Source organism: Bufo bufo, chromosome 3 (genome assembly GCF_905171765.1).
Source record: "Bufo bufo chromosome 3, aBufBuf1.1, whole genome shotgun sequence".
In the NCBI taxonomy this organism is placed as follows: domain Eukaryota; kingdom Metazoa; phylum Chordata; class Amphibia; order Anura; family Bufonidae; genus Bufo; species Bufo bufo.
In genome coordinates this window covers 451075093-451089732 of record NC_053391.1, presented here as the reverse complement: position 1 = coordinate 451089732, position 14640 = coordinate 451075093, and the positions used below count along the sequence as shown (strand labels likewise).

The 14640-nt window shown below is 46.4% G+C and overlaps 1 protein-coding gene across 2 annotated transcripts in view; it reads left to right on the top strand.

The window, feature by feature from the left end:
• Positions 1-12154: 12154 nt before the first annotated feature.
• The window catches only part of ATP10A (ATPase phospholipid transporting 10A (putative)), a 136182-nt gene continuing 133696 nt past the window's right edge, over positions 12155-14640 (top strand). For both annotated transcript variants that reach the window (XM_040425128.1, XM_040425129.1), the window contains exon 1: positions 12155-12833. In XM_040425128.1, the coding sequence (XP_040281062.1) occupies positions 12379-12833 (455 nt within the window). In that variant the 5' untranslated portion in view covers positions 12155-12378. The remainder of the gene's footprint in view (positions 12834-14640) is intronic.

Here is a 14640-nt window from a genome sequence, read left to right as displayed (position 1 = left end):
GTACCAGTGGTGATACATATGATAGCCTTTCCCCCATCTTGTGGTAAGTACAGTGGTGAGATATATGATAGCCTCCCCCATCCTGTGGTAAGTACCAGTGGTGATACATATGATAGCCTTTCCCCCATAGCCTTTCCCCCATCTTGTGGTAAGTACAGAGGAGATACATATGATAGCCTCCCTCATCTTGTGGTAAGTACAGAGGTGATATATATGATAGCCTCCTCCATCTTGTGGTAAGTACAGAGGTGACACATATGATAGCCTCCCCCATCTTGTGGTAAGTAGAGAGGTGATACATATGATAGCCTCCCCCATCTTGTGGTAAGTACAGAGGAGATACATATGATAGCCTCCTTCATCTTGTGGTAAGTACAGAGGTGATACATATGATAGCCTCTCCCCATCTTGTGGTAAGTACCAGTGGTAATACATATGATAGCCTCCCCCATCTTGTGGTAAGTACAGAGGTGATATATATGATAGCCTCCCTCATCTTGTGGTAAGTACAGAGGAGATACATATGATAGCCTCCCCCATCTTGTGGTAAGTACAGAGGTGATACATATGATAGCCTCCCCCATCTTGTGGTAAGTACAGAGGAGATACATATGATAGCCTCCCCCATCTTGTGGTAAGTACAGAGGAGATACATATGATAGCCTCCCTCATCTTGTGGTAAGTACATATGATAGCCTGGAGGAGGCTATCATACATATGATAGCCTCCCCCATCTTGTGGTAAGTACAGAGGAGATACATATGATAGCCTCCCCCATCTTGTGGTAAGTACAGAGGAGATACATATGATAGCCTCCCTCATCTTGTGGTAAGTACAGAGGTGATACATATGATAGCCTCCCCCATCTTGTGGTAAGTACAGTGGTGATACATATGATAGCCTCCCCCATCTTGTGGTGAGTACAGAGGAGATACATATGATAGCCTCTCCTCATCTTGTGGTGAGTACAGAGGAGATACATATGATAGCCTCCCTCATCTTGTGGTAAGTACAGAGGAGATACATATGATAGCCTCCCTCATCTTGTGGTAAGTACAGAGGTAATACATATGATAGCCTCTCCTCATCTTGTGGTAAGTACAGAGGTGATACATATGATAGCCTCTCCTCATCTTGTGGTAAGTACAGAGGTGATACATAGGATAGCTTCTCCTCATCTTGTGGTAAGTACAGAGGTGATACATATGATAGCCTCTCCTCATCTTGTGGTGAGTACAGAGGAGATACATAGGATAGCTTCTCCTCATCCTGTGGTAAGTACAGAGGTGATACATATGATAGCCTCTCCTCATCTTGTGGTAAGTACAGAGGTGATACATATGATAGCCTCCCCCATCTTGTGGTAAGTACAGAGGTGATACATATGATAGCCTCCCCCATCTTGTGGTAAGTACAGAGGTGAGATATAAGATAGCCTCCCCCATCTTGTGGTAAGTACAGAGGTGATACATATGATAGCCTCCCTCATCTTGTGCTAAGTACAGTGGTGAGATATATGATAGCCTCCCCCATCTTGTGGTAAGTACAGAGGTGATACATATGATAGCCTCCCCCATCTTGTGGTAAGTACAGAGGTGATACATATGATAGCCTCTCCTCATCTTGTGGTAAGTACAGTGGTGATACATATGATAGCCTCCTCCATCTTGTGGTAAGTACAGAGGTGATACATATGATAGCCTCCCCCATCTTGTGGTAAGTACAGAGGTGATACATATGATAGCCTCTCCTCATCTTGTGGTAAGTACAGATCTGATACATAAGATAGCTTCTCCTCATCCTGTGGTAAGTACAGTGGTGATACATATGATAGCCTCCCCCATCTTGTGGTAAGTACAGAGGTGATACATATGATAGCCTCTCCTCATCTTGTGGTAAGTACAGAGGTGATACATATGATAGCCTCCCACATCTTGTGGTAAGTACAGAGGTGATACATATGATAGCCTCTCCTCATCTTGTGGTAAGTACAGAGGTGATACATATGATAGCCTCCCACATCTTGTGGTAAGTACAGAGGTGAGATATAAGATAGCCTCCCCCATCTTGTGGTAAGTACAGTGGTGATACATATGATAGCCTCCTCCATCTTGTTGTGAGTACAGAGGTGATACATATGATAGCCTCTCCTCATCTTGTGGTAAGTACAGAGGTGATACATATGATAGCCTCTCCTCATCTTGTGGTAAGTACAGTGGTGAGATATATGATAGCCTCCCCCATCTTGTGGTAAGTACAGAGGTGATACATATGATAGCCTCCTCCATCTTGTGGTAAGTACAGAGGTGATACATATGATAGCCTCCCCCATCTTGTGGTAAGTACAGAGGTGATACATATGATAGCCTCTCCTCATCTTGTGGTAAGTACAGAGGTGATACATATGATAGCTTCTCCTCATCCTGTGGTAAGTACAGAGGTGATACATATGATAGCTTCTCCTCATCCTGTGGTTAGTACAGAGGTGATACATATGGTAGCCTCTAATCTTGTGGTAAGTACAGAGGTGATACATATGATAGCCTCTCCTCATCTTGTGGTAAGTACAGAGGTGATACATATGATAGCCTCCCTCATCTTGTGGTAAGTACAGAGGTGATACATATGATAGCCTCCCCCATCTTGTGGAAAATACAGAGGTGATACATATGATAGCCTCCCCCATCTTGTGGTAAGTACAGAGGTGAGATATAAGATAGCCTCCCCCATCTTGTGGTAAGTACAGAGGTGATACATATGATAGCCTCCCCCATCTTGTGGTAAGTACAGAGGTGATACATATGATAGCCTCCCCCATCTTGTGGTAAGTATAGAGGTGATACATATGATAGCCTCTCCTCATCTTGTGGTAAGTACAGTGGTGATACATATGATAGCCTCTCCTCATCTTGTGGTAAGTACAGAGGTGATACATATGATAGCCTCCCCCATCTTGTGGTAAGTACAGAGGTGATACATATGATAGCCTCCCCCATCTTGTGGTAAGTACCAGTGGTGATATATATGATAGCCTCCCTCATCTTGTGGTAAGTACAGTGGTGAGATATATGATAGCCTCCCCCATCTTGTGGTAAGTACAGAGGTGATACATATGATAGCTTCTCCTCATCTTGTGGTAAGTACAGAGGTGATACATATGATAGCCTCCCCCATCTTGTGGTAAGTACAGAGGTGATACATATGATAGCTTCTCCTCATCCTGTGGTAAGTACAGAGGTGATACATATGATAGCCTCCCCCATCTTGTGGTAAGTACAGAGGTGATACATATGATAGCCTCCCCCATCTTGTGGTAAGTACCAGTGGTGATATATATGATAGCCTCCCTCATCTTGTGGTAAGTACAGAGGTGAGATATATGATAGCCTCCCCCATCTTGTGGTAAGTACAGAGGTGATACATATGATAGCCTCCCCCATCTTGTGGTAAGTACAGAGGTGATACATATGATAGCCTCTCCTCATCTTGTGGTAAGTACAGTGGTGAGATATATGATAGCCTCCCCCATCTTGTGGTAAGTACAGAGGTGATACATATGATAGCCTCCCCCATCTTGTGGTAAGTACAGAGGTGATACATATGATAGCCTCCCCCATCTTGTGGTAAGTACAGAGGTGATACATATGATAGCCTCCCCCATCTTGTGGTAAGTACCAGTGGTGATATATATGATAGCCTCCCTCATCTTGTGGTAAGTACAGAGGTGAGATATATGATAGCCTCCCCCATCTTGTGGTAAGTACAGAGGTGATACATATGATAGCATCCCCCATCTTGTGGTAAGTACAGAGGTGATACATATGATAGCCTCCCCCATCTTGTGGTAAGTACAGAGGTGATACATATGATAGCCTCTCCTCATCTTGTGGTAAGTACAGTGGTGAGATATATGATAGCCTCCCCCATCTTGTGGTAAGTACAGAGGTGATACATATGATAACCTCCCCCATCTTGTGGTAAGTACAGAGGTGATACATATGATAGCCTCCCCCATCTTGTGGTAAGTACAGAGGTGATACATATGATAGCCTCTCCTCATCTTGTGGTAAGTACAGTGGTGAGATATATGATAGCCTCCCCCATCTTGTGGTAAGTACAGAGGTGATACATATGATAACCTCCCCCATCTTGTGGTAAGTACAGAGGTGATACATATGATAGCCTCCCTCATCTTGTGGTAAGTACAGAGGTGATACATATGATAGCCTCTCCTCATCTTGTGGTAAGTACAGAGGTGATACATATGATAGCCTCTCCTCATCTTGTGGTGAGTACAGAGGTGATACATATGATAGCCTCTCCTCATCTTGTGGTAAGTACAGAGGTGATACATATGATAGCCTCTCCTCATCTTGTGGTGAGTACAGAGGTGATACATATGATAGCCTCTCCTCATCTTGTGGTAAGTACAGTGGTGATATATATGATAGCCTCCCCCATCTTGTGGTAAGTACAGAGGTGATACATATGATAGCCTCCCCCATCTTGTGGTAAGTACAGAGGTGATACATATGATAGCCTCTCCTCATCTTGTGGTAAGTACAGTGGTGATACATATGATAGCCTCCCCCATCTTGTGGTAAGTACAGAGGTGATACATATGATAGCCTCTCCTCATCTTGTGGTAAGTACAGAGGTGATACATGTGATAGCCTCCCCCATCTTGTGGTAAGTACAGAGGTGATACATATGATAGCCTCCCCCATCTTGTGGTAAGTACAGAGGTGATACATATGATAGCCTCCCCCATCTTGTGGTAAGTACAGAGGTGATACATATGATAGCCTCCCCCATCTTGTGGTAAGTACAGAGGTGATACATATGATAGCCTCTCCTCATCTTGTGGTAAGTACAGAGGTGATACATATGATAGCCTTCCCCATCTTGTGGTAAGTACAGAGGTGATACATATGATAGCCTCCCCCATCTTGTGGTAAGTACAGAGGTGATACATATGATAGCCTCCCTCATCTTGTGGTAAGTACAGAGGTGATACATATGATAGCCTCCCCCATCTTGTGGTAAGTACAGAGGTGATACATATGATAGCCTTCCCCATCTTGTGGTAAGTACAGAGGTGATACATATGATAGCCTCCCCCATCTTGTGGTAAGTACAGAGGTGATACATATGATAGCCTCTCCTCATCTTGTGGTAAGTACAGAGGTGATACATATGATAGCCTCCCCCATCTTGTGGTAAGTACCAGTGGTGATACATATGATAGCCTCTCCTCATCTTGTGGTGAGTACAGAGGTGATACATATGATAGCCTCTCCTCATCTTGTGGTAAGTACAGAGGTGATACATATGATAGCCTCCCCCATCTTGTGGTAAGTACAGAGGTGATACATATGATAGCCTCTCCTCATCTTGTGGTAAGTACAGAGGTGATACATATGATAGCCTCCCCCATCTTGTGGTAAGTACCAGTGGTGATACATATGATAGCCTCTCCTCATCTTGTGGTGAGTACAGAGGTGATACATATGATAGCCTCTCCTCATCTTGTGGTAAGTACAGAGGTGATACATATGATAGCCTCTCCCCATCTTGTGGTAAGTACCAGTGGTGATACATATGATAGCCTCCCCCATCTTGTGGTAAGTACCAGTGGTGATACATATGATAGCCTCCCCCATCTTGTGGTAAGTACAGAGGTGATACATATGATAGCCTCCCCCATCTTGTGGTAAGTACAGTGGTGATACATATGATAGCCTCCCCCATCTTGTGGTAAGTACAGAGGTGATACATATGATAGCCTCTCCTCATCTTGTGGTAAGTACAGAGGTGATACATGTGATAGCCTCCCCCATCTTGTGGTAAGTACAGAGGTGATACATATGATAGCCTCCCCCATCTTGTGGTAAGTACAGAGGTGATACATATGATAGCCTCCCCCATCTTGTGGTAAGTACAGAGGTGATACATATGATAGCCTCCCCCATCTTGTGGTAAGTACAGAGGTGATACATATGATAGCCTCTCCTCATCTTGTGGTAAGTACAGAGGTGATACATATGATAGCCTTCCCCATCTTGTGGTAAGTACAGAGGTGATACATATGATAGCCTCCCCCATCTTGTGGTAAGTACAGAGGTGATACATATGATAGCCTCCCTCATCTTGTGGTAAGTACAGAGGTGATACATATGATAGCCTCCCCCATCTTGTGGTAAGTACAGAGGTGATACATATGATAGCCTTCCCCATCTTGTGGTAAGTACAGAGGTGATACATATGATAGCCTCCCCCATCTTGTGGTAAGTACAGAGGTGATACATATGATAGCCTCTCCTCATCTTGTGGTAAGTACAGAGGTGATACATATGATAGCCTCCCCCATCTTGTGGTAAGTACCAGTGGTGATACATATGATAGCCTCCCTCATCTTGTGGTAAGTACAGAGGTAATACATATGATAGCCTCTCCTCATCTTGTGGTAAGTACAGAGGTGATACATATGATAGCCTCTCCTCATCTTGTGGTAAGTACAGAGGTGATACATAGGATAGCTTCTCCTCATCTTGTGGTAAGTACAGAGGTGATACATATGATAGCCTCTCCTCATCTTGTGGTGAGTACAGAGGAGATACATAGGATAGCTTCTCCTCATCCTGTGGTAAGTACAGAGGTGATACATATGATAGCCTCTCCTCATCTTGTGGTAAGTACAGAGGTGATACATATGATAGCCTCCCCCATCTTGTGGTAAGTACAGAGGTGATACATATGATAGCCTCCCCCATCTTGTGGTAAGTACAGAGGTGAGATATAAGATAGCCTCCCCCATCTTGTGGTAAGTACAGAGGTGATACATATGATAGCCTCCCTCATCTTGTGCTAAGTACAGTGGTGAGATATATGATAGCCTCCCCCATCTTGTGGTAAGTACAGAGGTGATACATATGATAGCCTCCCCCATCTTGTGGTAAGTACAGAGGTGATACATATGATAGCCTCTCCTCATCTTGTGGTAAGTACAGTGGTGATACATATGATAGCCTCCTCCATCTTGTGGTAAGTACAGAGGTGATACATATGATAGCCTCCCCCATCTTGTGGTAAGTACAGAGGTGATACATATGATAGCCTCTCCTCATCTTGTGGTAAGTACAGAGCTGATACATAAGATAGCTTCTCCTCATCCTGTGGTAAGTACAGTGGTGATACATATGATAGCCTCCCCCATCTTGTGGTAAGTACAGAGGTGATACATATGATAGCCTCTCCTCATCTTGTGGTAAGTACAGAGGTGATACATATGATAGCCTCCCACATCTTGTGGTAAGTACAGAGGTGATACATATGATAGCCTCTCCTCATCTTGTGGTAAGTACAGAGGTGATACATATGATAGCCTCCCACATCTTGTGGTAAGTACAGAGGTGAGATATAAGATAGCCTCCCCCATCTTGTGGTAAGTACAGTGGTGATACATATGATAGCCTCCTCCATCTTGTTGTGAGTACAGAGGTGATACATATGATAGCCTCTCCTCATCTTGTGGTAAGTACAGAGGTGATACATATGATAGCCTCTCCTCATCTTGTGGTAAGTACAGTGGTGAGATATATGATAGCCTCCCCCATCTTGTGGTAAGTACAGAGGTGATACATATGATAGCCTCCTCCATCTTGTGGTAAGTACAGAGGTGATACATATGATAGCCTCCCCCATCTTGTGGTAAGTACAGAGGTGATACATATGATAGCCTCTCCTCATCTTGTGGTAAGTACAGAGGTGATACATATGATAGCTTCTCCTCATCCTGTGGTAAGTACAGAGGTGATACATATGATAGCTTCTCCTCATCCTGTGGTTAGTACAGAGGTGATACATATGGTAGCCTCTAATCTTGTGGTAAGTACAGAGGTGATACATATGATAGCCTCTCCTCATCTTGTGGTAAGTACAGAGGTGATACATATGATAGCCTCCCTCATCTTGTGGTAAGTACAGAGGTGATACATATGATAGCCTCCCCCATCTTGTGGAAAATACAGAGGTGATACATATGATAGCCTCCCCCATCTTGTGGTAAGTACAGAGGTGAGATATAAGATAGCCTCCCCCATCTTGTGGTAAGTACAGAGGTGATACATATGATAGCCTCCCCCATCTTGTGGTAAGTACAGAGGTGATACATATGATAGCCTCCCCCATCTTGTGGTAAGTATAGAGGTGATACATATGATAGCCTCTCCTCATCTTGTGGTAAGTACAGTGGTGATACATATGATAGCCTCTCCTCATCTTGTGGTAAGTACAGAGGTGATACATATGATAGCCTCCCCCATCTTGTGGTAAGTACAGAGGTGATACATATGATAGCCTCCCCCATCTTGTGGTAAGTACCAGTGGTGATATATATGATAGCCTCCCTCATCTTGTGGTAAGTACAGTGGTGAGATATATGATAGCCTCCCCCATCTTGTGGTAAGTACAGAGGTGATACATATGATAGCTTCTCCTCATCTTGTGGTAAGTACAGAGGTGATACATATGATAGCCTCCCCCATCTTGTGGTAAGTACAGAGGTGATACATATGATAGCTTCTCCTCATCCTGTGGTAAGTACAGAGGTGATACATATGATAGCCTCCCCCATCTTGTGGTAAGTACAGAGGTGATACATATGATAGCCTCCCCCATCTTGTGGTAAGTACCAGTGGTGATATATATGATAGCCTCCCTCATCTTGTGGTAAGTACAGAGGTGAGATATATGATAGCCTCCCCCATCTTGTGGTAAGTACAGAGGTGATACATATGATAGCCTCCCCCATCTTGTGGTAAGTACAGAGGTGATACATATGATAGCCTCTCCTCATCTTGTGGTAAGTACAGTGGTGAGATATATGATAGCCTCCCCCATCTTGTGGTAAGTACAGAGGTGATACATATGATAGCCTCCCCCATCTTGTGGTAAGTACAGAGGTGATACATATGATAGCCTCCCCCATCTTGTGGTAAGTACAGAGGTGATACATATGATAGCCTCCCCCATCTTGTGGTAAGTACCAGTGGTGATATATATGATAGCCTCCCTCATCTTGTGGTAAGTACAGAGGTGAGATATATGATAGCCTCCCCCATCTTGTGGTAAGTACAGAGGTGATACATATGATAGCATCCCCCATCTTGTGGTAAGTACAGAGGTGATACATATGATAGCCTCCCCCATCTTGTGGTAAGTACAGAGGTGATACATATGATAGCCTCTCCTCATCTTGTGGTAAGTACAGTGGTGAGATATATGATAGCCTCCCCCATCTTGTGGTAAGTACAGAGGTGATACATATGATAACCTCCCCCATCTTGTGGTAAGTACAGAGGTGATACATATGATAGCCTCCCCCATCTTGTGGTAAGTACAGAGGTGATACATATGATAGCCTCTCCTCATCTTGTGGTAAGTACAGTGGTGAGATATATGATAGCCTCCCCCATCTTGTGGTAAGTACAGAGGTGATACATATGATAACCTCCCCCATCTTGTGGTAAGTACAGAGGTGATACATATGATAGCCTCCCTCATCTTGTGGTAAGTACAGAGGTGATACATATGATAGCCTCTCCTCATCTTGTGGTAAGTACAGAGGTGATACATATGATAGCCTCTCCTCATCTTGTGGTGAGTACAGAGGTGATACATATGATAGCCTCTCCTCATCTTGTGGTAAGTACAGAGGTGATACATATGATAGCCTCTCCTCATCTTGTGGTGAGTACAGAGGTGATACATATGATAGCCTCTCCTCATCTTGTGGTAAGTACAGTGGTGATATATATGATAGCCTCCCCCATCTTGTGGTAAGTACAGAGGTGATACATATGATAGCCTCCCCCATCTTGTGGTAAGTACAGAGGTGATACATATGATAGCCTCTCCTCATCTTGTGGTAAGTACAGTGGTGATACATATGATAGCCTCCCCCATCTTGTGGTAAGTACAGAGGTGATACATATGATAGCCTCTCCTCATCTTGTGGTAAGTACAGAGGTGATACATGTGATAGCCTCCCCCATCTTGTGGTAAGTACAGAGGTGATACATATGATAGCCTCCCCCATCTTGTGGTAAGTACAGAGGTGATACATATGATAGCCTCCCCCATCTTGTGGTAAGTACAGAGGTGATACATATGATAGCCTCCCCCATCTTGTGGTAAGTACAGAGGTGATACATATGATAGCCTCTCCTCATCTTGTGGTAAGTACAGAGGTGATACATATGATAGCCTTCCCCATCTTGTGGTAAGTACAGAGGTGATACATATGATAGCCTCCCCCATCTTGTGGTAAGTACAGAGGTGATACATATGATAGCCTCCCTCATCTTGTGGTAAGTACAGAGGTGATACATATGATAGCCTCCCCCATCTTGTGGTAAGTACAGAGGTGATACATATGATAGCCTTCCCCATCTTGTGGTAAGTACAGAGGTGATACATATGATAGCCTCCCCCATCTTGTGGTAAGTACAGAGGTGATACATATGATAGCCTCTCCTCATCTTGTGGTAAGTACAGAGGTGATACATATGATAGCCTCCCCCATCTTGTGGTAAGTACCAGTGGTGATACATATGATAGCCTCTCCTCATCTTGTGGTGAGTACAGAGGTGATACATATGATAGCCTCTCCTCATCTTGTGGTAAGTACAGAGGTGATACATATGATAGCCTCCCCCATCTTGTGGTAAGTACAGAGGTGATACATATGATAGCCTCTCCTCATCTTGTGGTAAGTACAGAGGTGATACATATGATAGCCTCCCCCATCTTGTGGTAAGTACCAGTGGTGATACATATGATAGCCTCTCCTCATCTTGTGGTGAGTACAGAGGTGATACATATGATAGCCTCTCCTCATCTTGTGGTAAGTACAGAGGTGATACATATGATAGCCTCTCCCCATCTTGTGGTAAGTACCAGTGGTGATACATATGATAGCCTCCCCCATCTTGTGGTAAGTACCAGTGGTGATACATATGATAGCCTCCCCCATCTTGTGGTAAGTACAGAGGTGATACATATGATAGCCTCCCCCATCTTGTGGTAAGTACAGTGGTGATACATATGATAGCCTCCCCCATCTTGTGGTAAGTACAGAGGTGATACATATGATAGCCTCTCCTCATCTTGTGGTAAGTACAGAGGTGATACATGTGATAGCCTCCCCCATCTTGTGGTAAGTACAGAGGTGATACATATGATAGCCTCCCCCATCTTGTGGTAAGTACAGAGGTGATACATATGATAGCCTCTCCTCATCTTGTGGTAAGTACAGAGGTGATACATATGATAGCCTCCCCCCATCTTGTGGTAAGTACAGAGGTGATACATATGATAGCCTCCCCCATCTTGTGGTAAGTACAGAGGTGATACATATGATAGCCTCCCTCATCTTGTGGTAAGTACAGAGGTGATACATATGATAGCCTCCCCCATCTTGTGGTAAGTACAGAGGTGATACATATGATAGCCTTCCCCATCTTGTGGTAAGTACAGAGGTGATACATATGATAGCCTCCCCCATCTTGTGGTAAGTACAGAGGTGATACATATGATAGCCTCTCCTCATCTTGTGGTAAGTACAGAGGTGATACATATGATAGCCTCCCCCATCTTGTGGTAAGTACCAGTGGTGATACATATGATAGCCTCTCCTCATCTTGTGGTGAGTACAGAGGTGATACATATGATAGCCTCCCCCATCTTGTGGTAAGTACAGAGGTGATACATATGATAGCCTCTCCTCATCTTGTGGTAAGTACAGAGGTGATACATATGATAGCCTCCCCCATCTTGTGGTAAGTACAGAGGTGATACATATGATAGCCTCCCCCATCTTGTGGTAAGTACAGAGGTGATACATATGATAGCCTCCCCCATCTTGTGGTAAGTACAGAGGTGATACATATGATAGCCTCCCCCATCTTGTGGTAAGTACACCCCCATCTTGTGGTAAGTACAGAGCACAGTGGTGAGACATAAGATAGCCTTTCCCCCTCTCCCCAGTGCAGCGGAAGCTGTGAGGGCTGCAGCTGCTGACAGTCGGGAGGCCGAGCTCTGCGCTCACAGGGGGAGGAGACAGGGGGCGGGGCTTCACGGAACACTCAAAAGTTTGGAGACTAAAGTTCAAAGCGGGAACCCGAAATATCAGAGATAAAAAAAAAAAAAAAAGTAAAGTTCCTGAAGAGCCGCGCGATGCGCAATCCCCTCCCCGCCGCGTTACATGCGGGAGGATGAGAGCCGGTCGGCCTGTGTCTAGACCGGGACATGACGGGAAAGTAACTTGTACGCCGCTCGCCGATTGTTCGTAGAGTTATCCAGGACGGCAGAGCGGGGATGGAGGCGAGGGCCGGAGGAGACGGGGAGCCCAAGTGCCAGGTGGCAAGAGAGGAGCAGGGCTCCGCCAGGAGGAAGAAGAAGCGGAGGAAAAGCAAGGAGAACAAGGCGAGGACGGTCCGCTCCAACCTGCTCTATGAGGCGACCGGCAAGACGGCGGCGGAGAACCCCAACCGGCAGTATGCCTGCAACTCCATCAAGACCACCAAGTACACGGCGCTGTCCTTCCTGCCCAAGAACCTATTCGAGCAGTTCCACCGCCTGGCCAATGTCTACTTCGTCTTCATCGCCCTGCTCAACTTCGTGCCCGCCGTCAACGCGTTCAAGCCCGAGCTGGCACTGGCGCCGGTGCTCTTCATACTGGCTGTCACCGCCATCAAGGACCTGTGGGAGGACTACCGCCGGTACCGCTCCGACAAGGAGATCAACCACATGGACTGCCTGGTGTATTGTAGGTGAGTGGAGGATGATGGCCTGCTGGAGGAGAGCCGGGGGACGTGTGGTCTAGTGGAGGAGAGCTGGGGGGACGTGTGGTCTAGTGGAGGAGAGCTGGGGGGACGTGTGGTCTAGTGGAGGAGAGCTGGGGTGGGACGTGTGGTCTAGTGGAGGAGAGCTGGGGTGGGACGTGTGGTCTAGTGGAGGAGAGCTGGGGTGGGACGTGTGGTCTAGTGGAGGAGAGCTGGGGTGGTGGGACGCGTGGTCTAGTGGAGGAGAGCTGGGGTGGGACGTGTGGTCTAGTGGAGGAGAGCTGGGGTGGGACGTGTGGTCTAGTGGAGGAGAGCTGGGGTGGGACGTGTGGTCTAGTGGAGGAGAGCTGGGGTGGGACGTGTGGTCTAGTGGAGGAGAGCTGGGGTGGTGGGACGCGTGGTCTAGTGGAGGAGAGCTGGGGGGGTGGGACGCGTGGTCTAGTGGAGGAGAGCTGGGGGGGTGGGACGAGTGGAGGAGAGCTGGGGGGGTGGGACGCGTGGTCTAGTGGAGGAGAGCTGGGGGGGTGGGACGCGTGGTCTAGTGGAGGAGAGCTGGGGGGGTGGGACGCGTGGTCTAGTGGAGGAGAGCTGGGGGGGGGGACGTGTGGTCTAGTGGAGGAGAGCTGGGGGGGGACGTGTGGTCTAGTGGAGGAGAGCTGGGGGGGGACGTGTGGTCTAGTGGAGGAGAGCTGGGGACGACGACGTGTGGTCTAGTGGAGGAGAGCTGGGGGGGGACGTGTGGTCTAGTGGAGGAGAGCTGGGGGGGGACGTGTGGTCTAGTGGAGGAGAGCTGGGGGGGGACGTGTGGTCTAGTGGAGGAGAGCAGCGGGGACGTGTGGTCTAGTGGAAGAGAGCTGGGGGGACGTGTGGTCTAGTGGAGGAGAGCAGCGGGGACGTGTGGTCTAGTGGAGGAGAGCTGGGGGATGATGATGGCCTGCTGTAGATGAGCAGAGGAGAGCTAGGGGATGATGTATGATGTGATCCTCTTACTGTATTGTTGATTGTCATCATCACTAAAGTCCATCATTACGCTCACGGTCCTGACCACTGGAACCATTGCTTGTAACAGAATTCGGATCAGCACCAGTGTGTCACATCTCGGGGCTGAATCTGCCTTTGAAATAAATGGGTAGCATTACATAACGGCTCCATGTAAATCAGTGCATTTGCGTCTTTTGGCGTAGATCCGCACCAAAAAGCTTGAGCTGCAAATGCAGCTTTGTATTACTGTGAACACCCATTGGTAAAAAAAAAGAAAGAAAGAAAAGAAGAGTGAACAAAAGCGCATGGATTCTCCACTGATTGTTTTTATTTTATTTTTTTCGGCGTGTTTTCAAAATCCGCCATGTGAACATCCCCTAAAGACGCCAGCATCCTTACTGCAGTGAACGCTACTTCTGCGCGGTACCAGGTGAGATGGGCCATCCTAGGCCATAAGGATGCTGATGCCTTCGTTTCTTGTCACCTGCTCGGAGCGTTTTGTCAGATATGCCCACATACAGGTGAAGGGGGTCTCCTACAGTGGTAACGCTGGTCCATGTTGAAAACCGTTGCTAGTGATACAGATTGGTGGAGATTGGGTGTGCCATCCGATTATAGCTGATAAATGAGCAGATGGTTGTATTTTGGCTGATGGCATCCTTCGTGCAGCATAAAAATGTTAGTGGCACACCCCCCAATGTGAATGGGGGCAAATGACGGTGGTAATGACTTTTGTCTCTATATAGTAGGATAATTGTGTGTACTCGGACCAGTGTAATATCAGTCTGATTGGTCAGAAATCTGTGTAACCAGC